Source organism: Colletotrichum orchidophilum (genome assembly GCF_001831195.1).
Source record: "Colletotrichum orchidophilum strain IMI 309357 chromosome Unknown Scaffold_125.1, whole genome shotgun sequence".
In the NCBI taxonomy this organism is placed as follows: Eukaryota; Fungi; Ascomycota; class Sordariomycetes; order Glomerellales; family Glomerellaceae; genus Colletotrichum; species Colletotrichum orchidophilum.
In genome coordinates this window covers 36,995-62,396 of record NW_019173081.1, presented here as the reverse complement: position 1 = coordinate 62,396, position 25,402 = coordinate 36,995, and the positions used below count along the sequence as shown (strand labels likewise).

The window sequence follows — 25,402 nt, the reverse complement described above, 5'->3', positions numbered from 1 at the left end:
TTGTTCTTGTGTTTGAATCTGAGGGAGTCTCCAAGCAGGAATCAAATCAACTTTCTGAAGGAGAAGAATCATATGCGGGAATCATGGATCAAGAGAAATAACAGACAAGCTTTGTGGGTTTTATTGGTAAACTAAAATCAATCAACACGTCCCATAAGTTTCAAGAATCAAATTCAGGCCAGGTTTGAATCTCAGCAACGAGATCCGCGAAATCCTCATCCCCCGCCTCCGCCCTCTCCTTGAAGGCTGCGTGGTTCTCCTGCGCCCACTGAAGCTCATCCCCAGCTATAGGCACCGGAAAGCTGGCTTTTAAACCAGCTATTAGCTCTCCCGTGATGAATACCGCCCTCAACTCGAGGTCCTGAGGCGGCAGCTGGCCTTCCCCGGCTGCAGTCTCTGGATGCACGATCCGGGCCCACGCGGCTCGAATCTCGTGGCATAGAGAATTGAAGTCTTGCTGCGTCCGGGAAGATCCTCGCCGAACGCGCCCGACGATGCGATTCGACTGGCGCTGGGTTCCCGGTTCGCGGATTTAGTGGATGCTCCCGTACATAGAAGTAGGAAAGGACGAGTCTCACCTGTTTCCCTCCGACGTAGGTTGGGGTGTTTGATGAGTCTGTGAATATGACGTTGATGAACATCCTAGGGACGGTGAACTTTTTGCTGTGTATGGCGGTGATTGATTCAGCGAGCTCATCCCTCTGGCTTTGGCTTAGAGGGGTGGCGTGAGATATCTCGTAGAGAGGCATTTCTTGCAGATGTTGTAGAGGGTTACTACAAAAGGACACTCAAACACTTGACCTCGATTTCTGGCATTGGGAAAGCTGAAGTAGAAGAAGAAAAGCCCTCTGGAAGGGAATTTTGTGGAGGAAACGCGAGGAGCCGTTACAACAAATATTGTTCGGCCTATTTCGTTGGACACTACATTAGGTACCTTAGATCATGTGTAATCACATCGGAACAAACGCCGCGGCCTGACAGCTGACAGCGACCCCGCATAAAATCTGTCCCAGGCAGTGCACGCTCACATTCTGGAAGAGTAATCATGAAAGCCCGAAAGTGTGGTGTTGCAGAGCGTGTCCGCCGCGAACATGATTTTCACACTTTCGACATCCGACCAAGCCATCACGATACTTTACGATTACGTCTTCGTAGCTGTGTCAAGAGTACTCCAAGCGTTTCCACTACACGTAAAGGAAGACACACGGAGCAAGAAGTCTAGGATTTTACTTCAGCCCACCACTTAGCAAGATACTCTGGCCAGTCAAATACCCAGTCTTACACTGCATGAGAACCACGTTTGCGCATTCTTGCGGCGTTCCAAGCTGTCCGACGGGGATGTTCTTCACATCACCAGGCGTGCCCTCCACACGCTTCTCGTCGGGAATCATACCCGTATCGCCAATCATGGCCGGCGCAATGTCATTCAGCGTGACACCGTCCTTGGCATGCTTCGACGCGAGATTCTTCATCATGCCCGTCATACCGGCCTTGCTCGCGGCGTAGTGGCAGCCATTGATGCCGCCACCAATGGCCGAGATGGACGACACGAAGATGATGCGGCCCCAGCGCTGGGCGACCATGTGCGGCATAGCGAGCTTACACAGAAGGAAAGAGGCCCTGAGGTTGATGCTGATGGTGAAGTCGAACTCCTCGAGGGAGATGTTCTCCAGGTAGGGGTTAGCTTTGTTGCCGAAGCCTGCCGTGCCGGCGTTGGAGACGAGGATATCGGGGGTCTGGCCGTGAGCGGCCTTGATCTGCTCAAAGAGTTCTTCGATTGCCTTGGTGGACGACAGGTCCACTACGTGGCATGAAATCTTGATGTCCTGGTTCGTTGTCTTCTGAAGATCAGCAGCAAGGCCCAAGATTTTGGCAACGGTTCTATCTGATGAACATGACAGAGCTAGACGAGCTCCATTGACGAAAAGCTCTCGAGCGCAGGCTCCTCCAATTCTGTCCTTGTCAGGCATGACTCGCCGGATGAGGTGTCACCTCAACTCACCCACCAGAAGCACCTGTCACCAGAGCCAGTCTGCCTTTGACTTCGTTGTCCACAGGAGCCATGGTGGTCGAGATCTGGTCTATCGGCCTCCGCTTGAGCAACGATTCAAGTCAAACCCTCAGGCGGGATCTTCTCACGACGATATTCTAGTGTTATGTGCTGATGGCCCTGTCGTTTGGATGAAGTTGCAGTTTGGACGTAATGCAAGGGAAGCTACTTAGATTATACCCCGCCATAAGTTGCCCCACTGTAGCCCTGTTACCCCGCGATCTCCAACGATGCAAATGGAAACGGGAACTCAAAAAGAGATGATATTCCGACTTCGGATGATATCGAGTGATTGACATTAGTAGCTGCAGTGATAAGCCTGCCTGGCCTTCGCCGTATAAATCAGACTCTTAGGCCCAAAGTCTGCTATCCTGTACGATACCATGCTCGGGATGAAATATAGAGCAATCGAGTCAGGCGAGCCCTTCCATATCTGGCGCAATGTGTCTAATTGACACAAAGAACACAGGTTGTCTCGTTTCCTTCATTCTTTGGAGAAAGTAAGACTTTGTATTGAGACTGACACGACATGTTACCCTCGCAAGCGCCTCACCATGGAAGGCAGATCTGATGCAACACTGTCCTTTCCAAGCATAATCGGTGGTAGTGACAGGACAGAGCATAAGCGACCTGGGACACTTGTCCCCATGTAGGCCTCTGGTTCGATGTTGGACCTGCGGTGATTGACCGCTCTCATGATGGTGTCATACTTCACGTAACCTTTAGGTAATATGCAGGCTGTGAGAGCATCTATGAGTTGCTTGCTCAAACCAGAATTGAAGCTGGGAAGGTGGTTGTTGGCCCCTTACTGTGGCTTGATCGCCTCTTTCAGACCTGTTGCCCCACTTCATTCGGGACAACTGCCACAAAATCTAGTGCTTGTTCTTATCGCACCAATGGAAAGCTTATCGTATGGTCAGCCTTGCACTTGGGGCTAGGCGCCACAACTTTTTTTTCCTTACAGCTGTCCTCTTCGCCAGGACAGGTAATCCACCTAGAAGGTACCCTGCCGAGACGACCAGGTCTGGGGTGGGAATGACACCGAACCCAATAGAGGACACCTTCACGAATCTCTATTCAACGACCCCTCCGTTGTTCATATCTGTGCTCCTGGGTCGCCATTTTTTAGAGAGTTTCCCCTTCTTTTTGTTTTTACTACTCCCCTCTTTGACTTTGGGGTTTCCTCGCTCTCTACCTAGATTCACGATACTATTGTTTCCCCCAAGTCTTACACTGGGACTTGTCTAACAATCCGAGTTAGTATCGTCGGCCTTTGTCACTCCGACACGACCCTGCCTAGACAACCCTCCACAGCGCCATTGGGCGCAAATCACACATGATGGCGCCACGAACTTTCTCGCCATTGACGATAGCCCTTGGCTGCGTCTTCTTCTTTTCTGCACACGTGTTTGCAGTCTCTGCCGTACTCGGTGTTGACCTGGGCACCGAGTACATCAAGGCCGCCCTCGTCAAACCAGGCATTCCTCTCGATATCGTCCTGACCAAGGACTCGCGCCGCAAGGAAATCTCCGCCGTCACCTTCAAGCCCCTCCAGGGTGGCCCCAAGTCCGGATCCTACCCTGAGAGACTCTACGGCTCCGATGCCATTGCTCTCTCCGCCCGCTTCCCCCACGATGTCTACCCCAACCTGAAGACCCTTCTCGGCCTCTCTGTCGACGACCCGATTGTCCAAGAATACGCTGCCCGACACCCTGCGCTGCAGCTCGAGAAGAACAAGGCGCGAGGGACAGCTGCTTTCAAGAGCAAGGTCTTCACTGAGGAAGAGGAGGCATGGCTGGTCGAGGAGCTTCTGGCCATGGAGCTGCAGAGCATCCAGAAGAACGCCGAGTCGGCTGCTGGAGCTGGTACCTCTGTCCGCTCCATGGTCTTGACGGTCCCTCCTTACTTTACAACTGAGGAGAAGCGCGCCATTCAAGCCGCCGCCGATCTCTCCGGCCTCAAGGTCCTTAGCCTCATCAGCGATGGCCTTGCTGTTGGTCTCAACTATGCCACCTCCCGCCAGTTCCCCAACATCAACGAGGGAGGCAAGGCCGAGTACCACCTGGTCTTCGATATGGGTGCCGGCTCCGCCAAGGCTACAGTCATGAAGTTCCAGGGCCGCACGGTCAAGGACGTTGGCAAGTTCAACAAGACCATCCAGGAGGTTTCCGTGATCGGCTCTGGCTGGGACAGGACGCTGGGCGGTGACGCGCTCAACTACCTCATTGTCGACGACATGGTCGCCCAATTCGTCGAGTCCAAGGGTGGAAAGAAGATCTCAGCCGATGCCGAGAAGGTTAAGGCCCACGGCCGTGCCATCGCAAAGTTGACCAAGGAGGCGGAGCGTTTGCGCCACGTCCTCAGCGCCAACCAGCAGGCCAGCGCAAGCTTTGAGGGTCTCTACGAGGATGTCGACTTCAAGTATAAGCTCACCCGTGCTGACTTTGAGAAGATGGCCGAGACTCACGCCACGCGTGTTGACGACGTCCTGCTCAGCGCTCTGAAGACTGCTCAACTTGAGCTCTCTGACCTAACCTCTGTCATTCTCCACGGCGGCGCTTCCCGAACACCTTTTGTTCAGAAGCAGCTGGAGCAGATAGTCGGCTCCGCCGACAAGCTTCGCAGCAACGTCAACTCGGACGAGGCCGCCGTTTTCGGTGCCGGTTTCCGCGCTGCCGAGCTGAGCCCTAGCTTCCGTGTTAAAGAGATTCGCATTTCTGAAGGTGCCAACTACGCCTCGGGCATGAAGTGGACAAACAACAAGAACAAGCTTCAGCACCAGCGTCTGTGGTCCGCCGTCTCCCCCCAGGGCGGTGTCCCCAAGGACGTTACCTTCACCAACCACGAGGACTTTGATGTCACTTTCTATCAGCAGATCGACTCTGCTGAGAAGGATACCAAGCTTTTCTCCACCAAAAACCTCACCGCCTCCGTCGCGGAGCTGAAGGAGAAGTACTCCTGCGTTGACAGCGATATTCACTTCAAGGTCGGCGTCAAGCTGAGCGGCGAGAGCGGCGAGGTTGAGGTTACGAAGGCCACTGTTGAGTGCGAGGCCGATGCCCCTGAAAAGGAGGGCTTTGTTGATGGGGTCAAGAACCTGTTCGGCTTTGGCAACAAGAAGGACCAGAAGCCTCTTGATGGAGAGGAAGACGATGAGTCGTCGACCACGGAATCCAAGTCCTCCACCACCGCTTCGACTAAGACCGAGTCTACTACCGCCTCGTCCTCACCCGTGCCCAGCGACGCTGCCGCTAATGGCAAGGAGCCGGCCCCCAAGAAGAAGGAGCTCATCACCATCAACGTTGACTTCACCCTTGAGAAGGCTGGTCTGCCTGAGCTTTCCCGCGATGAGCTCGTCAAGTCCAAGGACCGCCTCAAGGCCTTCGAGGCTTCTGACAAGGCTCGCCGTCTAAGAGAGGAAGCCCTCAACCAGTTGGAGGGTTTTACCTACAAGGTTCGCGACCTCCTCGAGAGCGACGCCTTCATCGCCTCCTCTACCGCCGAGGAGCGCGCCACCTTGGAGAAGAAGAACAGCGAGGCGAGCGACTGGCTCTACGAGGAAGGCGCCGACGCGTCCCGTGAGGACCTCAAGAAGAAGTACAAGGAACTCCATGATCCAGTTACCAAGATCCAGAAGAGGAGCGAGGAGGCCGAGAAGCGCCCTGAGCTGGTCAAGGCTCTCAAGGAAGCCCTCAACTCCACCCAGACCTTTGTCGGCACAATCAGGAAGCAGATTGATGAGTACGACGAGTGGCACGCCTCTGCGTCCACCGAGTCTTTGTCCAGCACAACCACTGAGACCCCCTCAGCAACTCCCTCTGGTGACTTTGACGGCCTCGAGGACGAGGATCCTGCCGGCAAGGGGCGCACGATGGAGGACGTCGTGAAGGAGAAGGGTCCCGTCCCGCCCCTGTACAAGCGAGAGGATATCGAGGTCGTCGAGGATGTCTACGAGTCCACCAGCAAGTGGCTTAAAGAGATGGAAAAGAAGCAAGACGCCCTCGCCGCGACGGCAGACCCCATCCTCCTCATCAAGGACCTCCAAGCCAAGCGCGACAAGCTCGACAAGGCGGGCATGGACCTGGCCATGAAGGGCGTCAAAAACATGGAGGGCAAGACCAAGAAGGCCAGCAAGAGCGCCAAGGCGGCCAAGAAGACTAAATCCACCACCGCCACGGCTTCCACCTCTGCGACCGCTACCCCCGAGGACGGCAAAAAGCCTACCACCACCATCCCCTCCGAGCCCCCCGCCGGCCGGACCGTCGAGCTCCCCGGTGGCGGCAGCTACGTCCAATTTGGCGGCAGCGACGGCGACACGCCCGGCGAGGCGGAGATTGAGGAGATTCTCAAGAAGTTTGACCAGTCTCAGCAGGCCCAGCAGGCCGCCGCCAAGGAGGAGAAGGAGGATTCGCTGGAGCACGACGAGCTTTAGACATGACTACTTATCCCGCCAAGCGATGGATTGTAGATTGTTGTTGTTGGGTGGGGGAAGAGGAGGACGAGTGGGGGACAGAAAGATCGACTTTGAAGTTTTGCGCATACCATACCTAGGCGTTTCTACAGATGAAATGGAATTACAGACAAATCAAGACAAAATCCAGATTTGCGCTTGTTCGTGACATGTTCCGTACGCACCGAGTGCACTGAGTGATGCAGAGGCGGTTAACATTATGAACGAACGTCATTTTCGCTGCCTTCTACTGATGGCGTCTTCTATTATTGCCTCGATCTTGGCGAATCCTGCTGCTCACATGCTCTAGCAGCAGCAGCAGGAACCCTTGAATCGTGCTACATTGGTCGAGTCAGGCAACTAATCAACCACCTTGTAACGGCCACGAAAAAGCAAACATGGACAATGGAGCGCAGATTTTGTACAATCGCGATCAATAGAAACGGCGGTCACCTCATTAATGTTTTCTAAACCACGTCCTACAGAAAGGGGGGCACCGCCACCTCACCACTCACTGTCCGCCTCGTTTCCCCTCCCCACATTGCTTCGCTGAAGGAACCCTCGGTCTCACGATCAACAAGGCGCCCAAAGTTTCGTGTGAGGACAGTCTCAAAAATAAAAATAAACACACATGTTCAATCCTAAACCTCGAGAGGTAAGAGAGCAAACGTGACACGACCAACATCGCCCACTCCCGTCGGCGGAGTGCATATTTCGTCCGTATGTATCATTACCCATAATCTCGCCGAAATTCCAAGTAATAACTGTGGCCAGTCAGCTTCCTGTTGGTTTTGTATATCCCCGGGGAAGAAGAGATGTAGCTTCCGGATATCGTCAGTCAGCCTCATTCAGAAGGGGGGAGAAAACCCGGTTTAATTCTCGGGCATTCTCCCCCCCCCCCCCAAATGGAATTCTTCTCTGGTGGAATATCGCAGTGTACCCTTTGGCGCACCTCGTGTCCCTCCTCCTCTCGCATGGTCAGGTTCTTCTCTGTCTCTCACAATTTCATCACTACAGCCTGGTCATCAGCATCGTGGAGCAGCTAAATTGTTGTTTGCCCTCTCACCTTCGGTGTACGGTAGTGTAAGGTGAGACCTCCCTCGTGTTGAATTCTCCTTCCGACCGCTCATCACAATCGCACCATGCATACTCCCAATTTCTCTTTTGAGTCATCCTCAATGAGGAGAGATTTAAGGGAGGATTGGGGGAGGGGGAAAGGTAGTTCAGACTGAGACCCATGACCAACAACTCGGTAACCTCAACCCGTCGGCTTTCCTTCCGGTATTTCTCTTCCTCTCGAAAAGAAAACCAAACACGGATATCTGCACAACCGGCTTTCCCCCGCAGACCAAGATCCGCGGAGTGACACATGTTGCACTCTCATGTAAGGAACGGTCAGCCAGCCAACAAAGGGGGGCCAAAGAGGAAGACGAGAAGCAACAAACAGAATCGTGGTTGCGACATCGCGGATTAACAAGTTAGCAGAAACGTTCCGGTACGAAACAAACACATTACCTGTTGGCACTTGCCATGATTTCGGCTCTTATTCCGGAATAAAAATATAGCATCAATAAAGCAGCGTGGGACGAAGTAAAATATAAATAGAGGGAGAAAACCCCCTTTCTAAGAGATGAGCTTTTGGCATCCTCAGCTAGATCAGATCGAGCTTCAAACAACTTCATCACGACTCCAATTAACACTGCACTGCAACGTCTGACCGTAACGATGATCCCTCCCCTCGTCTTCCTGCTGCTGTGGTCGGCGTCGGCATACGCCGTCCCGACCGTTCTTCAACAATCCGAGCCGGAGCTCGAACGCCGCACCCTCACGGTCCCCGTCCGAGCCAATCCGAACTACATTTCGAACGGCCCGGCCGCTCTCGCAGCCGCCTACCAACGGTGGAACATGCCCGTTCCAGAGTCGCTCGCCAAACATATGTTGACCCGGCGCGAGGGATACTCCTGCAAGTTGCCCTTCCCGCACCTTTCTCCCCCTTCCCACCTCTCAATCTCGGAACCGCACCCCAGCTACACTCAAAGCTGACTGTCTGTCTTTAGCCGCCATCGTTGCCGCAAAGAGCAGCAATGACTATTACTGGCTGACGGACGTCTTCGTCGGATCAGAGCCGCAGAAATTGCCCGTCATTATCGACACGGCATCGTCTGACTTGTCAGTCTTTTGTCTCTCGAACACTTGAACCTTCCCCACTCACACGATTACAGCTGGTTGATGACCACCGACACCAACTTTGGCACGGCAGCCGTGAATGGGATGCCCGCGCTGTACGACCCCTCAAAGTCAGGGTCGAGGAAAGAAGCCCCCGGGGCAACTTGGGAGTCATCGTACAGTGCGTCTCACTCATCTCGCCCGCTGTTCGTCACACCGATTGAATATGCTTACTGACAACGCCAATTCAGTTGATGGTTCCACCAGTTCCGGCAAGGTGTACTTCGATACTGTTTACTTCGGTCTAATGACGGACAACAACCACTTCAACATCGCCAACGTAACAATCCAATCCGTCGTCAGTGTCGCCCCGCGATGGGCCATCGAACCCAAGATTAGCGGTGTCATGGGACTCGCCAAGAGTAAGCCCTCGTCCGTCAAACCCGGCATGCCGTCCATGATCGATCGTCTCAAGCCGGAGCTGCATTTTGAAGAGATCGGTATCGACCTTCGACCCAACTCGGACAAGGGATTCTTCTCTTTTGGATACTCCATGGGCACCGCGGACCATCAGGAGCCGCCGATGGACGACGATGAGCACTGGAGTTTCGAGCTCAAACAAACGCGCACGAGCTCCATGCCCGACAAGGTGTGGTACAGGTTCACAGGGCGTACCATTGCCACCATTGATACTGGTAGCAGCTTTGTCCTTCTTCCTGGCGATATTGTCGCCCATTATTACGCAGACATTCCCGACTCGGCTCACGACCCAAAGCTGGAAGCCTGGGTCTTCCCGTGCTCTTCGGCCTCAAGCATTCCTGACATGCAGTTCAGGACTGCAGGTGGATACGTAGGAACGATTTCCAAGGAGTCCATCAATCTTGGCCCGGCGCCGGGAAACTCCGAAATGTGCTTTGGTGGGATACAAGGAAGCGGTAACGCCCGCCGGGCCATCTTCGGAGGAGTGGCCCTCAGGAGCATGTACGTTCAATTGAATTATGGAACGGCTGGAAGTTTCGTTAGCTTTGGGGAAAAGGGCTCGCTCGATGTTTGTTCGACGACCACAGCCTGTGACGTGTAGAAGTTCGGGACTAAGGCTTCTGAGTAAGCCAGCTTTGGAGGTGGTGTCCGTCGTGTCACCTAGACGTGGTTCTACACCTAGAGTTCTTTGACATGTTAGTTTTGCTAGAATAATCAGTTTACCCACGCAGGTGTACATCTCCAGTCATAGAGGGCTAGCACAAGAGTAACAGCTGTGTACACCCAAGGCTCCTCCAGACTCAGCCTTCCATTAAGATGAAGACGATGATGCTGTTCAAAGTCCCGAACATGGTACGATTTGGCAAACGTGAAATTGCTCCCTGCGCGTTCCAATCGCTGGAGGCAAATCAGAGGTGAATTTCCACTTCTCGTCTGGTATATACAGATGTCCCCCCTTCTCTCCAGGACGTGCCATCAATGACCAGAGGGTGTCGGTCCATTTCGGACGATCCCGCTCAGGCATGCTCAAACTCCACAAACTTGGTAAAAAAAAATTGCGTACCCACTCAGGTTCGCAAAAGAAAAGCCAGCTGCAAAACATATCGGGGTGATCAGAAATTCATGCTTCTAAGCCTAGTACAGCTCTGGGGGATGTAGCGAGCGACGTCCCGTCACGGGTTGTGGTAGCAGGCATGGGTACATGCCGCAAGGCAAAGACCATTTTCAGTTATGCGGAGACCGGGGAATGCAACATTGCCGCTATAACTTGGCGAAGGCGTTAAATCGAGTAGTGCGGGTATATGCGAGAGTAAGCTCGAGCCGGTGCTAGTAGTCTGGTTGTGCAATCTAAAAAGACAAATTTACCCTCATGCCTGGTCGCGGTCGCCGTCTGAGTGAGCGTAAAGGAGCAACAGTCAGCATTTCGTGATCTCAAGTACATAATTGACTGGTGATTTGCTGGGTAGAGGCGGTGGTATTGGAAAAGAGAGAAGAATCGAGCGGGACATGCTATCATGGGTATTTGTATGGGAAAATGCAGCGATCTAGTGTCGGGGTGGGTGGTCGTCAAGGTCATCCTTGCCGACGAATTCGTATTCACCTTCGCTGGCAGTAGGCGTGGGCGGCATGTTTGCCGAAGACGGGGCATGAGGTTGGTTCTGGCGCGCCGTACCTGGTCGTGACCTGGCCTTCTCCTGGGCTTCCTTTGACAATGCTGGGACAGCAGCGGGTTGTCCCGTCGCTTGCTTGATGGCGTTGTTGTTCTTCAACCGCTCCTCCATTTCGCGAATGCGACGCTCGAGAGCTTCGAGCTCGCTTGTCTGGCTCTGTACATTCTGCTTTCTGTGACGAATCTGTTAGTTTTCTTGGTTTACTCATTTGGGTATAATGTTGTATCTGGGAAGATAGAGGATTATTCTGTGCTATATACCTTTGATCAAGCTTCTCGTCGGTGACGGGTTCGTCGAGGCGGAAGATGTCGGCAAGCTCCTGGGAGAAGGAACGAGCGATAGTACTGGGCGACCGCGGGTCAGCAACGCAGCTCAGAAGGGTTTCGGTAAACTGGGGTGGGCAATTGGGACGCACGATTGCGGGCGGCGGCCATTGGGCTGCCAGTCGAGGTCGAGCTCAGCGTCAGTCATGTTGTGCGCCATTTCGAGTGTTATTCGGACCTTTAAACAGGCAAAGGAGACGGGTTTGTAAGGTTGCGAAAGGTAAAAAGGAAGCCTTGCGATCTGGGACTGGAGACGGCTTGGTTGGTGGTCGACCAAAAAGGGAGGATGATCAACGCGATTAGCGGCTGACAGTGTCGAAAGGGTGCTCGTTACACCGATTTGGTAATCCAAGCAAGCGGGTGGTAATGTGTGGTGGGTAAAAAGGCGGTAAGTTGGCTACAGTATGTGATGCTCTAGAAGCAAGATGGAAGATGTCGCAGAAGGGTTGTGGTGATTTTGTCGCGGAGGATAGATGGAGCAAGGCACTAGCAGAGAGGGGTATCTCTGATGTGCCGGAGAGAAGGAGAAAGGACCTTGACGGATGTGGGCGAGTATTTGTTTCGTCTGTGGTTGTCTGTCCGCACGCAGCAGGGAAAAGGGGATCTGGTGATGGTGGGAGAGGTGGAGGCGGGAAGGGGAGGAGGAACAAGGAAGGCAAGTCGGGACAGGAACGGCGGAGGCTTTGGATGCGGGATGGACTTGGACTTTGTAAGGTCGAGGGAAGCAACAAGAGGAGAGGCGAGACAAGCGAATGTGGGTGAACCTGGTCTGGTCACGGTCCATCCAGATGGGGTCAGATCAAGACAGTGCAAGTTGGGAATAAGGAGGACTGAGCAGGAGAAGTGGAAGTCAGAACGATGAGGAGGCGGAGGAGATGTAAGACAGGGCGGGTGCGATGCCTGATATCAGGGCCATCATCTGCTGGTGCGCATCACTTGTGGTTGGGTTGTTGGCTGGCAGGCATGGAGATCACAGGCCAGGAAGGGGAAGGGGCCAGGTACGGCACACACAGACACACACACACACACACACAGTAAGGAGGGAGGGGTCTGGAGACGGTGTACCGGATGCCGTATCTGCTGCAGGTGGGAAGGCGCGACGACGAAGAGCAATGGAAGCTCACCGTATCGCCTTGAGGTACCTACCTACCTTACCTTGGATGCCCAGTATGTTACGGGACTATCTGACAGGACCATTTGTTAAGGCAGGTACGGATACAGCTCACTTTGAGATTGAGGAGCCCGTGTGATCGAATTGCTGGAGGAAGGAGGCAAGTGAGTTGCGATTGCCCCAAGGCAAGTGGACGGAGTCAAGCCGGAGGTTGAAAAGACATCAGGTACGTTACTTTGCGTGAACGTCAGGGGCTCCGCACTCAAGCAGGAAATCAGGTACCTCAACTTCCTCAAGTCCCGCACCTGCACCTGCAGCTCCTTCCTGCCTCGTGCTTTCTTTTTGGGTCCGATGGTGGAGTGTGCAATTACCAGGTTGCCGTCTGGAATCAGCTGCAAAGGGAAAGGTCTCGAGACCCAGTCAATTGGGCGCAGAAGGAGTGTTCATGCGACCGACCGGGACAGGCGATCCAAATCTAAAAGAGCACCTACGGATGCACTCTACAGGTACCGAGTGAGGTGGCTGTGGCCCGCATGGAACTGCATAAACCAGGCTCCTGAGTCCTGAGTCCTGACACCTCAGCTTCTCGATGCCAACCTGGCCAGCAGCAACGTCAGGAACCGGCTTGACAGGCGACCCCCGAGACGGCGAGATGGATGCAAAGCATGAAGTGGAGGGGGCATGTTTGAGACCATGTAGCAGCCTCATCAATGGCTGAACTCTTGCCAACACTGACCTTGAAATACACCTCGAGACCTGGTCCAATGAATATCTGTGGCCGATTCCTCTCATTCAAAGTAAAAGAACGCTAGAGCACCTGCCACATGGGACGAAGAGAACAATGGTTGAACATGGACATAGTCCGCGTCTTGATGGTGAGGGTACCCGACACCATCATGCATAAGGTACCTAAGGTACCGTAGGTACTGCAGAGTACCTACCTTAGCTACCTATGCATCTGCATCTGCACCTACCTTATCCACCCGGCCACCAACTAAGATAGACGACAAAGGCACTGTACCTGACGGCATCGGCATCCAAAGTGGGAGCCAACTTTCTTCCCTCCTTCCATGTGCAGTTCTCTAGAGTCCACGACCCTGGAAATCCCACTTCCCACATCCGTCACTACGACCAGCAAGACAAGGTTATTTACTCTAGGCCCCTCCGTTCCTCCCTCCGTCACTTTACTATGTACTCAAGATGCCTCTCTACCTTATCTTAAGGTAAGCAAGTAGGGGAAGATGCTCAGGATACTAAACGACTCTCGGCAACTAAGGTACTTCCTACCTTGCACAATAGGAGCCCACCTTATGCAGCAAAGGTGGCATGATGCACCAACCAAACCATGGCTCGAATAACATCGCGAACCAAGGTTCCTCATGCTCCTCCGCTGTCCACGAACTCGTCCGAGTCCTGACAGCTAATTTAAAGTCCCTTTCCACTGCTCACCTTCATGCCGACAAACTTACACTCATCTTGGGCCTACGCTCCAACTCTGAAGTTGAAACGAACCAAGTGACCTCCCCGTCCTCTTTACTTCTCGTCATGTCCCTCTTGCGGGTTTCGTCAACCAGTCAGCTGTATCTCGATGCCGGTGCATATGGCCTGCCGGTTTCTGCGGCCTGTCATTCGTCGGCCACCACATGACGTTCACGTCTGACATACAGCCGTATCATGTGCCGCTCCTTTGTTCATATGAGACCCTGGAACCTCCCCTTGTCGACTAATACCATCTAGCCTTTCTTTTTTTTTTTTTTTTTTTTTTTTTTTTTTTTTTTTTTTTTTTTTTTTGTTTTTTTTTTCTTCTCTCCCTTCCTTTTTTCTCTCTACCTGTTTTTTTCTCCCCTCTCTCCCTCCCCTCTTTTTTTTTTTTTTTTTTTTTTCTTTTTTTTTTTCTTTTCTTTTTTGGGTTGGCATTCTTCCCGAATCCCAATCACCGTTCAACCAAGTCATACTTATTACTCCCTATCCCTCAGAGACACGATGCACGCAGGCACGCGAACCGCTGTTACCTCCTGGACTGATCACTTCTCATCTCCATCAACCCCTCCCCCCAAAAAATATCCAACTCCAATTCCCCTCGTCGCAGTAGAAGAGAAAGAAAAGGGGGGCAGTTCGTGACGCTGCCAATTTCGACGTCACATCAAATTTCGGACCGCCCTAATCAATTTGACTTCCTGGTCAAACACCCCCAAACTTGATCAAAGCGCCTGGGAAGTCCCGCCGTAGCGCCCAGCCGCCAACGACTGGTTTAATCTCATCAGCCCGAACCACTTCCGAGTCCTTTCCACTGGCCACTCCTTGACATGTCCGACATCTCGGGCTCCGGGCTTGGGCCCCGGCAGAGAAACTCTTAGACTGTATCCCCACACCCGGCCTTTGCGCCTCCAATATCGTGTTAAAGAATGCGTCCTCTTAAGCGCAAGATCAGGGAACGGCATATTTCTGTCATAGTGGCAGCCAGATTGGTACGGATAGCGAGGCGGCCATGACGCTAGTACTCAATACAACGCTGCCGCTGATGTCTCTGGGAACCACGAGCGCGAGTAATTCGTCAAGCGAGTGACATATTAAAGGAAGCCTCCACTCTGTATGCACAAATTTATTATTACGTTGACACTACTACCAAAATACGATGGACGGCAGATGAGTCGGCCAACGGACACAAATCGTGAAATTGGTTTCCACAAATGAACAATGGCTTTATTCTAGCGTCAGCTTCTCTGACGGCACTCGACGAGGCTCAACTGGTTTTGTCGTCGTCGAGGCCGTAGTAAGAAAGCCATCGAAAGGTCCTTCTACGATGGCATGCAGTGACAAGTCATCTCAGCCCAGCAATCGTCATACTCATATGCGCGACATCGGGCATTCAACAGTGACCTCCAGGGCTGGATTGACTGCATGCCAAGACCCATGGCAAGCCGCTGCCACGTTTAGATCTAGCCTCCCAGCTCATCGTGAAAGTGGAAACAGGGAGCGAGCAATGTTGAGCTGTGCGTCACAGCCCTACGGCTTCAGATGCGGTTGTCTTTCATCGGACGGGGAATGATCTGTGGGCCTGTGGGCCGGCGAGAGTTATTACCGCATCACTCTTTGGTGTTTAGGAACCATAGTCCTCACTGCAACCGGCATCTTACTGGCGAATGGAATCTTTCGCGCGGCGATGAGTACAGCAGTCCGGGCTCTCACTCCAGAGCCACTTTTGGGCGCACAATTCGGACATATCGGCAAGTTCCGCTTCCATTCGCACGTGGACTTCGATGCGCGTGCCAGCGTTGCCAGGACCTCTAGACAGAGCAGGCAGAGAGCTCGGCTATGACGTTTGGGGGAGAAGCCCAACGCAGAGGTGATATGCACTGGGACAGTAACCTTTGGGCCGGTATCATGGGGACGTCAGGACGTGATCATGGTCTATTTGGCGACGCAGCAGATGTACGATCAACTCCGTTCCATTTGCGGTGCTAAGCAAATCCGATCCCTAAGGCCCAAGGTATAATGCTTCATCGAGCATCCGTAAAGCCTCCTGACTAGGCAGATACGACCAAATCCGTCCCTGATTCCCGTTGCTTTTTGTTTTGTCGTCACGCGTACCACGTCCATGGCTGAGCGGGTTTAGTCAGTACCACCGACGGCACGGGCTAGTCGTGTATGTTAGCTTGCTGACAGCCGTGATCTTGTAGGGGTAAGCTCGACGTACTGTAGATCTTCATCTTGCTGTGCTGGACAACGGGCTTAATGATGCCCTTCTCCTCGAGGTCGGCAAGACATCTGCGGGCCAGGGAGCCGTTGATCTTGAGGCGGTCGACCAGGACGGCGACGGTCACCAGGCGGTAAGACTGAACATCCTTGTAGAGCTTGTCGGAGGTGGCCTTGTCGAGGATGACGGCGTGCTGGGCCTTGTCCTTGACCTTTCCCTTGGACCTATACGATGAATAAGTCGGATGATCGGTGGATGGTAGAGATGCATTGGCATCCGAGGGCACAATATCGGAGGGATATATTTCGACAAGTTCTTCTCGGACTGTGTGCATAAATCATACGTACCACTATCGCGACAAGGTCAGCATTTTGTCACGCAAGCATACACACATGGGGGCCACTCGGATTGCGACGAACCTTCTTCTTTTGCTTCTTAGCTCCTGCAGCTGGCGCCTTTTAATCCATTCAAGTCAGTATCATGATCCGGCCAAGTCGCGAATTGTGCGTCGCGCACACGGGGAGGGGCGTCGTCGCGGGCGTACCATTTTGTCTGATTTGTGATGTCGTCGGTCGGAATACCAAAGGCACCTAGGTCGTCGTGAGTAGGAATTTCAATGGTATGAGGATGCGGGAAGAGGTGCCACTCCAGAACCACCCCTCCAGGCCTTTCGGTTGGAGGGTTGGCCAACCCTAACAATTCACCCGTGGGTGGGTCCGGACGCTCTGCACTGCGGCTCCTGATTGGGTGCACACCACCACCGCCGCTGGTGAAAAAATATTTCGAGTGCAGCGAGGCGGCCCGGACCAAAAGCCCTTGGTGGTTCCGTTCCTTGCACCAAAGTCGGTTTTCGAGGAGCGAGCTGGCAAAAATCGAAACCCACTCTACGGCGTACTTTCGCACTTGGACAACTTCAACCCACGACCACCACATTTTCCCACCCAAGCTCTCTCGATCTTCCTTCCCACAAAGGTCTACTAACCCCCCAAGGTCGAGCGAAAATGTCTGACGGCGGCGATATCGAGGTCGAGAGCGTGGGCAACTACGATGTCCTCCCCAAGGACGTTGTCAAGGAGGTCGGCAACGTCAAGCTCTTCAACAAGTGGGATTACGATGTTGAGGTCCGGGACATCTCTCTGACGTGAGTCCCCCTCCAACACAGTTATCTATCCCTTTGCGCAGGAACGCCATCGACGACAACAACAACAATATTTTACGGAGAACGTGCGATTGGGAATTGAGACTTGGATTCAAGAAGCTAATCGCGAACCGGATCGAACAGTGACTACATCTCCCTCCGCAACCCCGTCTATGTCACCCACTCCGCTGGCCGCTATGCCGTCAAGCGCTTCCGCAAGGCCAACTGCCCCATCATTGAGCGTCTCACCAACTCCCTCATGATGCACGGCCGCAACAACGGAAAGAAGCTCATGGCTGTCCGCATCGTTGCCCACGCCTTCGAGATCGTATGTCACCCACGACCCCCCGAAGCCACACCCAAAGCCATCCAACCCCTTCGGCCAATCGACTGCAATGGGACAGACTTCACTAGGAGAAACAAGAATCCAAGACTAACTTGTTCCCTCACTGTAGATCCACTTGATGACCGACCAGAACCCCATCCAGATCGCCGTCGACGCCATCGTCAACTGCGGTCCCCGCGAAGACTCCACCCGTATCGGTTCCGCCGGTACCGTCCGTCGCCAGGCCGTCGATGTCTCCCCCCTCCGCCGCGTCAACCAGGCTATCTCCCTCCTCACCACCGGTGCCCGTGAGGCCTCCTTCCGCAACGTCAAGTCCATCGCCGAGTGCCTTGCCGAGGAGCTCATCAACGCCGCCAAGGGCTCCAGCAACTCCTACGCCATCAAGAAGAAGGACGAGCTCGAGCGTGTCGCCAAGTCCAACCGGTAAAGGGTTTCGCTCCTTTTGTCTACTTGTTTTACCCCTCGTGGAAAGGGCTATGAAACTCTATTGGGATTTGGAGAGGCGTGTGTCGGGGGACTGGGGGTGTTTTCCCGGGAAATGTGGAAAGCTTCCTTGCTCGTTCCCTTGAACACGCTTATTTGGAGATGGAGAATGACAAGGAGGGAATGTGAGGGCCTGTTGAAAAAATGGGGTTCCATCTGTCTCCCCCTTCTTGCTCTTTGAGACGTCAAAAACTGCTTTCTGGGGGACAAATCAAACGGAGGCGTGGTATTACATAACAGGGCAATCAACGTCTTTTTCTTCAACATGACGAAAAGAAAAGAAGCGTGTTGCGCTGGTGACCTTTGCATTTGCGCGTTCGGGAAATGGGGAACGCGGGTACGGCATCTTGTCTCTAAACGGCTCAAAGGTGGTTTTTTTCCAATAAAAGCCGAAGCTCATCAGAGCAAATGATCAAACCCCCGGCGTTTCCCAACGGTGTCTAATGTGAAATGAGAATGATATACCTCTTTTTTCTTCCAGTATACTCGTACTTTCGACAAGGTGAAAATGGCCACGGCGGAACAGAATTAGTATCATGTCGTCTTCATCCTGCACCACAAGGCCTCCAAAACGTGGCCGCTAATGATGTCGATGGGCCCTGAATCTCGAGATGAAACTGATTAGAAAAGTATTACGGACCATGGTCCAAAAGTAGAAAGCTATCATGGGGTATCGTAAGCCATCAAAGATTCCCCCAGCTCGACCAGCCAGGTCCCAACATCGATCAACCACCTCTAGGCTCATAAGGTGCTCGCCTTTTGTCCTGTCCTTTTGGCAGCTATCTTCCAGCCCAACATCCACTTGCCCAATCTCAGATAGTCGGCGTTTCCTCCCCAATATCCAACCGCAAAAACATGCCCTTGTGCTCGATACCCTCCTCCCGCCAGGTCCCCATCTCCTCGTCAACCCTGAACCCAAACTTCTCCCATGCGCCCACCACGGCCTTTTGCGAGTGCACGCAGACGAGGCCCCTCCACTTGGGCACCTCCTCGGCGCTCGTCGCCCCGATCTGCTCGAGGCCCATCTCCTTGATGCTCGGGTCAAAGTAACTAGGGTGCGCCCTCAGCCACGCCAACGCCGTCGTAACCAGCAATCTCGCGATTCGGTGTCCCCTAAATTCCTTAACCACGGCCAGTCGGCCCAGCTTGACGTACGGCTCCCTCCCGTTGTGGAGCTCCGTCGCGCGGTCCGGCGCAAACACCTTTGTTGCCGACATCCGCCTCTCCTCGCCCACGTGCTCCGCTGCGCTCTCCGTCTGCTCCTCGATCGGGCTCGTCGTCGACTCGGGCGGGGGCAGCCCGTTGGTTTTGTCCTCCGCCTCCTCCCCATCCCCCGCTGCGTCCGGATCCTCCTTGAGAACCCCGTCCCAGTAGACTCCCCCGTTCTTGGGGTGCGGGGCGTGGGGAAAAGGCACGAGGCGGATGGTGCCGATGGGCGTGCTGCGGGTGCTGCTGCGGCGGGGCTTGACGACGTTGCCAGCATCGTCGAGGACCTCCTGCTCCACGACCTTGTTGACAGAGGCGTACGAAACCCAGTGGCACGCGCGACTGTCGTCGGCGTCGAACTCATTCTCGAAGGGGACCCCTTGCTCCCGAACGAAGACGGCTTCGCGCACCTCCATAGCGTCGCAGATCTCCTTTGGTATGGTCGCTGGCTGCTCATCGTGAGGTGCGCCGCGGATGTAGGCGTCGAGCCGCGTCGGTTCGAGGAGGGACACGAACGGTGTTCCCATTGCGAAAGCGTAGAAGGGCTAGTATATGATTTGGTGTGCGAATATCAAAACTTTTTCTCCCAATGTAATGGAGATGAGATGATGGAGGTGGCCGACGTGTTCTGGAAGCCGGTTCTTCTTCTTTCAAGTAGTGCTGCCAGTGAGTTTGAAATATAATCGTAGTCGGATGAATTGAAAGTGCCCGTTTTGACTTCGAGGTAGCATGTATTGCAAAGGTTGAGAATGCATTAGGGTCGAAAACTGCAGCTCAGCGGTCTCATCTTGATGCAAGGAAGCTATGAGAAGTTCAGGCTGGTAACTAAGGGTAAGGGTACGTGCTCCCTACAGAGTAAGGTAATAATACCCACCAAACAATTCGTTTGGCAAGTCCCCGTGGACATAGATGGATCGGACATAGAAGAAAAAACGGGGAACAAGCACCGCCACCCACTTTGGGTCCGGTCGTCATCTGGCAAGCCGGTCGGACATCTGTGTGAGACTCTATCCTTCCTCGTCTCCCACCATCCCAGACCCCGCGACACACTGAGGGGCGCAAAGCAAAGACCGCCTCTCAGATGGAGAACGCAAAACCCTATCCAGCTGCCCGACGAACGGCGCTTTGTGCGGGTAACCCCAACCCTTCCCATCACCCCCACCACCACGGCGCAAAATGACGTTGGTAGGCACTTCTCCCCGGCTCCCCGGGTGGCGTTCGCGGGTGTGGGCACCCTTGGGACAGAGCTCCAGATGTCGACAGCCCCCCTCGAATAGGCTCGAATGGCCCGCCCTACGTATTCTATCAAGATGACTGCATCTCTTTTCAGGGTCCCTACTTCACGTGTCTTCCCGTCTCATGCTTGATCCAATGGGTTCTATTGGACGAGGCATCAAGATCGGCAGTGGGCGACCCCCAAAGGCTCCTCTAATGCTTCCCTTGATGAGACGGAGGCGAGCTTGATGCGAGCAGATTTAGTGACTCTGCGTGGCTGCTTTCCGTCGCATAATTACCCCGTCGTGCCAGTACATGGAGGGGCACGTCCATCCTGTCCAGAAGCGAAGCCTCCAGAACGGGAGGGGCAGCTGAGTTGGCCTGATAGGCTACAATCTGCGTTCCAACAAAGCTTTCATGGAACATTGCTGCGGACCTTCGTTAAGAGTATCTAAAACATCACAGGGTCAGTAATGCCAAAATAGTGTTGGTAGACTATGCTCCGCTGACTTTGTCATCGGCGGTTTCTTCATTCAAGGTATAATTAGCTACGGTTTAGAAGGAATCCTCCATAGGTAGTTGTAAATACCCGAGTGCCATATATAGTTCCACAACGAGACCGACAGAGCTCCAGTAATGGTACTTGTCAGGAGCTTGGTGTGATCTCTGGGGAGCGAGACCTGGGGGACAATGACTCTTTGGAGACTCAATCTAAACCAGGAAGAGGGTATAGTCACCTTCCGCAGCATATATCTTCCACAGCTTCAAGAGGTTTGGAGCTAAAAATGCACAAATATGCCGCAATATATGATAGCGAGACCAGAAGACCCGAGGACTTCGATCCCCGACTGCTGAGATAATGACCGATAACTGACAGGCATCACCGGATCTAGCTTTGGTCAGAGAGCGTGGCGTGAGGCACTCAAAGGGCACTAAGAGGACACTCAGAGTACACTCAGAGGATACTCGGTCAGACAGTAGCCCTTTGGCCGTGGCAAGCTATCCCATCCGAGTTCACAGCCAAGCTACACCACAGTAATCGAGCCAGCTACAGTTCGAACCACTGGATACCTGACACTGGATGGCACAAAGACACTTGGGGGGAAAAGAAACAAAGGCGCCCGTAGTATATCTATTTTTGATAGGGATCTCGCAAATACGTAAAGCAAAAGCACTGCGCGCAAAACGTACTGTCGCGGTGGCAAACGATTCAGAACCCAAATGGTAAAACTCCTCGCCCAAAGAATCGGCATGCATTTCCGCTCTTTCACCTCTTCCCCATATGACTCGAACCTGATTCGACTCCGATGGATCGCGTCGCATTGCGACCATTTATGCGGTGACCTCGATGCTCTGCTCAACGCCGTCGGCGCTGCCAGAGTTGACCTTCTTGCCAGTCTTGGAGATGGTCTGGAGAACCTTCTCGTACGCTAGGCTCTCCTCGGCGATGACGGTGGCAGTCTGGCTCTCGAGGGATACTTCGTAGGACTTGACGCCTGTTTCCAACAAAACTTAGGTCAGCACGTGTTCCTCTCTTTCAATCTGTGGAAATGCGCTTTGTGAAGTTGTTTATGCTTGTGTTCGCCGCCACCATTTCTTTCAACAGACAAGACGTTACAAAAATCCGCGCGAAGCTACCGACTACCGAACACCGATCATTTCGGATTCGTGGCGGAACACTGACGATGGTAGGAAAACTTGCGGCCTTGGACTGGGATGCAGGGGAAATCTGTCAGAAACTCACCATCCAGCTTCTTCAGGACACGGTCGACGGCGCCGGAGCAGCCGCCGCAGCTCATGCTGACGTTGAACTTGTAGGTATGTTCAGCCATTTTATCGGGTTGAAGAATACAGTGTTGGTGTTGTTTAATGGGGAGGTGAGGTCGGAACGGAACGGAAATTGGTGGTTTGCAGGTGGGAAAGTTTGCGGTCTGGCGTTTGGCGGGGTAAAGAGCTATTAAGGAGGGGCAGGAAGCTACAGTCGTTCACACGCCTTTTAGATGAGGTGGTCGGAGTGCGGTGAATCGCTTGATATGTATTACGAGAACAGTTTTTGGTTTGAACAAGGGGGGTATCTTTGATTTGCAGGTGTACAAGAGAGAGCGTCAAGAACTTGGGTAAGACGGGATCATCTGGTTGGATTATATATCTGTCCTCGAAATAACCTTGTGCTGCCAAAACCGCATTATTAATTCCTCTGGAAACCGCCATCGATGGCGCAAGAGCAAGGCCGCGCTGCTCACTAACATCCGAACCTCCCACCGAACCCCAGTAGCCGCTAGCGCCAAAATCACACCCTCGGAGAAGAGTCTCGCTTCTGAAACTTGCTCACCTCAGCCCTTCCACTTGCGAAAAGCTCTCCCTCTCCCTCTCCCGAATCACCCCCCTGAAACAGACTCCATTCCCGCCGTACTGAGCGAGCGCATTTCATTTCAAGGCGGTGCAGATGTAATTCAGCAATACAAATGAAATTTGGGACAGACGTTCTGTTCCGGCAACAACCTTTCATACTCGCAATGTCCCAGGATCCAGAGAAAGCCTCCGTTTCTTTCCACACTTGGCAGATCGTCCTTCATGGATGGTGTGTCCGGTCGAACCCGCGAGTTAGCCGGTTCGCGCTAGGACAGGGGTCCGTGTGCTTTTCAAGACGGCTTCAAGTTGATGTCGGGCGTATACATGATAATACAGCAAAAGTAGAAGAGTTAGATATCATTTGTTCAATCTTTTTTGTTTGGGTATTGACGCTCTATACCTATCGGTAATTATCGAATGCGGCAGGGTTGTTAAGTACATTTCCCCAGCATGTACCCTTTACCCAAGTACGCACCCAATTCATCGTTGCAGCTAGTTTCCACCAGGCTGCTGACGTGCCTCATCACTACCAATATCCTCGTCGCCATCAACCAAAGGCGGAAGTTCCTCATCCGTGCTTCCCTCCTCGTCCTCAAGAGTCGGTTCAGCCGGCCAGCCGCCAGGTATCATAGACGCTAGCAAATCGGCGAGTCGCTGCACCACGCCGGCCGAAGGGGGCTGCCGTCCATCACCCTCCGTGAACTCATCGTCCTCACCATCCGAAAACGCACCTTCCCACGCGTCACCAAACTCGCCATCGCCAGCGTCATCGTCGTCTTCTGGGAAAGCACCCATGATTCCTGCCATAGCACCGGCTCCTGCAGCCGCACCCGCCCCAGCTCCCCGCGCCTCGGCTCGCAGCTGCTGTCTGCGGAGCATGTTGAGGAGCGCTCGTTCCTGTGCGAGCATGCCCTGTCCACCCGGCCCATTGCTCTGCCGCCACGGCATCTGAACTCCTTGGCTCGTGAAAATGTTCTCTTCCTTCGGAGGCGGGAGCGGATCAAAGGCGTAGTTCGGTTCTTGGGAGAGTATCGCTCTTGGAATGCCGCTCAACAAAGCTGGAGTGTCCTCCAACCACGTCCATCTCGCCGTACGGGTTGTTGCCGGCATATCCTCCGGGAGCGTCTTCGTCGGCTTCTGCGCAATTTTGACGGCCGCTTTGAGCAGATCGACGGCTTGCGCGTTGTTCCAAATGTCCTTGGCCTGGTGAACATACAGCTTCGTCCAGAATTCGCGCTCGTCGGTGTCAGGTCGAACTCCCCACAGCGGAGGCGGCGCTTCCAGATTTAGCGCCTGAAAGAGAGCGCAGTACAGCCACGGCAGCCGCTCCATGCCGGCCACGGCAGCGATCTTCGCTCCCTCAGTGTCACCCACCTGAAGCTTGGCGAGGACCATGGTCTGCTTGATGTAGGTATCGTCCGTCTCGTCCGCCACGAACTCGCCAGTCTTGAGAAAATCAATGAGCCACTGAGCTTGACGTGCTCGGATTGCAAGGGTGTGAATGAAATACTTCATGCCGTAAGGATCGTTCGGGTTCAAGCTGAAGAGGAGCTTCGCCCACTCGAGGGCCGTCCTATACGTCCCCTTACGGATCAAGCTCTTAAGATACGTATATCCTGCCAACCAGAGTTCGCGATTTTCGGGACGGCGGAAGTCCATCCGAGCTTTGCCCTGTTCCAGTTTCTGTCTAAAAGCAGATGTCGTCGACCGGCCGAATGTGAATAGGGCTCGCTCGCAGAGGTCTGCAGCCAGTGACTGATTCTGGTCCTGAATGGCAACCTTGCTTACTTGGAGCAAGGTTGAGATATGATAAGGGTACCGTATCAGTAACTGGACCATCTGCATGGGATCGCCGAGCTGAACGCAGCTGAAGAACATGACCTGAACATTGTCGTAGGCCTGCTCGTGAACAAAGGCGAACTCGGTGAGACCGTCGGAGCCCTTCCTGATCTCCTTCATAACCAGGCCAACAGCAGTAGCACGAGGCCAGGCTTCCTTGCCTTGGATGAAGACGTTACGTCTGAGCGATATCTCGGGGAGCTTCTTGCGTGGGTCTCCTCGAAGCGCTGTCTCCAAATCGACTTGCTGATTCGGACCTCTTTGTCGGCGCGCCGCCTCCTGCTCAGCCCTGTCCTCATCTTGGGCAGCTTGGATGGCCTCCTTGCCGAAAAGCGCTCGCATTTCGTTGATCGCTCTTAGATATTGGGTGTTGATCTGCAACAGGTCGTCGATGTCGCGGCTCCGCTGCGCTAGATTGTCTGAGGCGGTAGAGCTTGCAATGCGTGCCAGATTGAGCTCCTGAAGAGCCCGATCGATCTCATCTTCCTTCCAGTCGGTTGATTTGGGGGATCCGTCCTGCGTCACAGCCTTCTTCGCCTTCTTCTTCTTCTTTTTCTTGCTCTTCTTCTTCGCAGGCTGCGGCACTGCTTCAGGCTCTGGCTCAGGTTCGTCTTGCGCATCATCAGACTTTTCGTCGTCTTTATCGCCGTCGTCGTCGTCAACGTCGCCGCCACCGAGAGCTGCAAACAAACTTTGCCGGGGCTTGACAGGCGCGGGCTCGGGTTCCTCGTCGCTGGACTCGTCTGCGACGGCCTGGGCTTCCTGGAGCTGCTCGAGCTCCCGCTGCTTTTGCAGCTTTCGTAGCTGACGGCTCGACATTGCCTAACGTTTCAACCAAGGTAAACTTCCCGATGTTAGGGAGCTGAGGAGTAGGTA

At 53.8% G+C, this 25,402-nt stretch overlaps 12 protein-coding genes across 12 annotated transcripts; 3 read left to right on the top strand and 9 right to left on the bottom strand.

Annotated features, from left to right (window-relative positions):
* Nucleotides 1-160: 160 nt before the first annotated feature.
* CORC01_11465 (uncharacterized protein) lies at nucleotides 161-749 on the bottom strand (the record flags this gene model as incomplete). Its single annotated transcript, XM_022623089.1, has 2 exons — nucleotides 161-511; nucleotides 579-749. 2 exons carry the CDS (start codon nucleotides 747-749, stop codon nucleotides 161-163), a joined length of 522 nt encoding a protein of 173 aa, XP_022470406.1.
* A 477-nt stretch (nucleotides 750-1,226) lies between these two features.
* On the bottom strand, nucleotides 1,227-2,064 carry CORC01_11464 (short chain dehydrogenase; the record flags this gene model as incomplete). Its single annotated transcript, XM_022623088.1, has 2 exons — nucleotides 1,227-1,953; nucleotides 2,003-2,064. The coding sequence occupies 2 exons, from the start codon at nucleotides 2,062-2,064 to the stop codon at nucleotides 1,227-1,229; spliced, it is 789 nt and encodes a 262-aa protein (XP_022470405.1).
* Nucleotides 2,065-3,389: 1,325 nt separating this feature from the next.
* On the top strand, nucleotides 3,390-6,482 carry CORC01_11463 (uncharacterized protein; the record flags this gene model as incomplete). The annotated part of the gene is made up of 1 exon (XM_022623087.1): nucleotides 3,390-6,482. The coding sequence occupies one exon, from the start codon at nucleotides 3,390-3,392 to the stop codon at nucleotides 6,480-6,482; it is 3,093 nt and encodes a 1,030-aa protein (XP_022470404.1).
* Nucleotides 6,483-8,225: 1,743 nt separating this feature from the next.
* On the top strand, nucleotides 8,226-9,747 carry CORC01_11462 (eukaryotic aspartyl protease; the record flags this gene model as incomplete). The annotated part of the gene is made up of 4 exons (XM_022623086.1): nucleotides 8,226-8,467; nucleotides 8,583-8,669; nucleotides 8,723-8,847; nucleotides 8,918-9,747. 4 exons carry the CDS (start codon nucleotides 8,226-8,228, stop codon nucleotides 9,745-9,747), a joined length of 1,284 nt encoding a protein of 427 aa, XP_022470403.1.
* A 943-nt stretch (nucleotides 9,748-10,690) lies between these two features.
* CORC01_11461 (uncharacterized protein) lies at nucleotides 10,691-11,299 on the bottom strand (the record flags this gene model as incomplete). Its single annotated transcript, XM_022623085.1, has 3 exons — nucleotides 10,691-10,988; nucleotides 11,077-11,160; nucleotides 11,232-11,299. The coding sequence occupies 3 exons, from the start codon at nucleotides 11,297-11,299 to the stop codon at nucleotides 10,691-10,693; spliced, it is 450 nt and encodes a 149-aa protein (XP_022470402.1).
* Nucleotides 11,300-11,536: 237 nt separating this feature from the next.
* Nucleotides 11,537-11,923, bottom strand: CORC01_11460 (uncharacterized protein; the record flags this gene model as incomplete). The annotated part of the gene is made up of 1 exon (XM_022623084.1): nucleotides 11,537-11,923. The coding sequence occupies one exon, from the start codon at nucleotides 11,921-11,923 to the stop codon at nucleotides 11,537-11,539; it is 387 nt and encodes a 128-aa protein (XP_022470401.1).
* Nucleotides 11,924-12,670: 747 nt separating this feature from the next.
* CORC01_11459 (uncharacterized protein) lies at nucleotides 12,671-12,958 on the bottom strand (the record flags this gene model as incomplete). The annotated part of the gene is made up of 1 exon (XM_022623083.1): nucleotides 12,671-12,958. One exon carries the CDS (start codon nucleotides 12,956-12,958, stop codon nucleotides 12,671-12,673), a length of 288 nt encoding a protein of 95 aa, XP_022470400.1.
* A 2,904-nt stretch (nucleotides 12,959-15,862) lies between these two features.
* On the bottom strand, nucleotides 15,863-16,880 carry CORC01_11458 (S25 ribosomal protein; the record flags this gene model as incomplete). The annotated part of the gene is made up of 4 exons (XM_022623082.1): nucleotides 15,863-15,888; nucleotides 15,948-16,271; nucleotides 16,336-16,402; nucleotides 16,464-16,880. The coding sequence occupies 4 exons, from the start codon at nucleotides 16,878-16,880 to the stop codon at nucleotides 15,863-15,865; spliced, it is 834 nt and encodes a 277-aa protein (XP_022470399.1).
* Nucleotides 16,881-16,948: 68 nt separating this feature from the next.
* On the top strand, nucleotides 16,949-17,858 carry CORC01_11457 (40S ribosomal protein S5; the record flags this gene model as incomplete). Its single annotated transcript, XM_022623081.1, has 3 exons — nucleotides 16,949-17,088; nucleotides 17,230-17,413; nucleotides 17,541-17,858. 3 exons carry the CDS (start codon nucleotides 16,949-16,951, stop codon nucleotides 17,856-17,858), a joined length of 642 nt encoding a protein of 213 aa, XP_022470398.1.
* Nucleotides 17,859-18,726: 868 nt separating this feature from the next.
* Nucleotides 18,727-19,647, bottom strand: CORC01_11456 (acetyltransferase; the record flags this gene model as incomplete). Its single annotated transcript, XM_022623080.1, has 1 exon — nucleotides 18,727-19,647. One exon carries the CDS (start codon nucleotides 19,645-19,647, stop codon nucleotides 18,727-18,729), a length of 921 nt encoding a protein of 306 aa, XP_022470397.1.
* A 2,020-nt stretch (nucleotides 19,648-21,667) lies between these two features.
* CORC01_11455 (heavy-metal-associated domain-containing protein) lies at nucleotides 21,668-22,167 on the bottom strand (the record flags this gene model as incomplete). The annotated part of the gene is made up of 2 exons (XM_022623079.1): nucleotides 21,668-21,831; nucleotides 22,080-22,167. The coding sequence occupies 2 exons, from the start codon at nucleotides 22,165-22,167 to the stop codon at nucleotides 21,668-21,670; spliced, it is 252 nt and encodes an 83-aa protein (XP_022470396.1).
* A 1,012-nt stretch (nucleotides 22,168-23,179) lies between these two features.
* On the bottom strand, nucleotides 23,180-25,345 carry CORC01_11454 (uncharacterized protein; the record flags this gene model as incomplete). Its single annotated transcript, XM_022623078.1, has 1 exon — nucleotides 23,180-25,345. The coding sequence occupies one exon, from the start codon at nucleotides 25,343-25,345 to the stop codon at nucleotides 23,180-23,182; it is 2,166 nt and encodes a 721-aa protein (XP_022470395.1).
* Nucleotides 25,346-25,402: the final 57 nt, after the last annotated feature.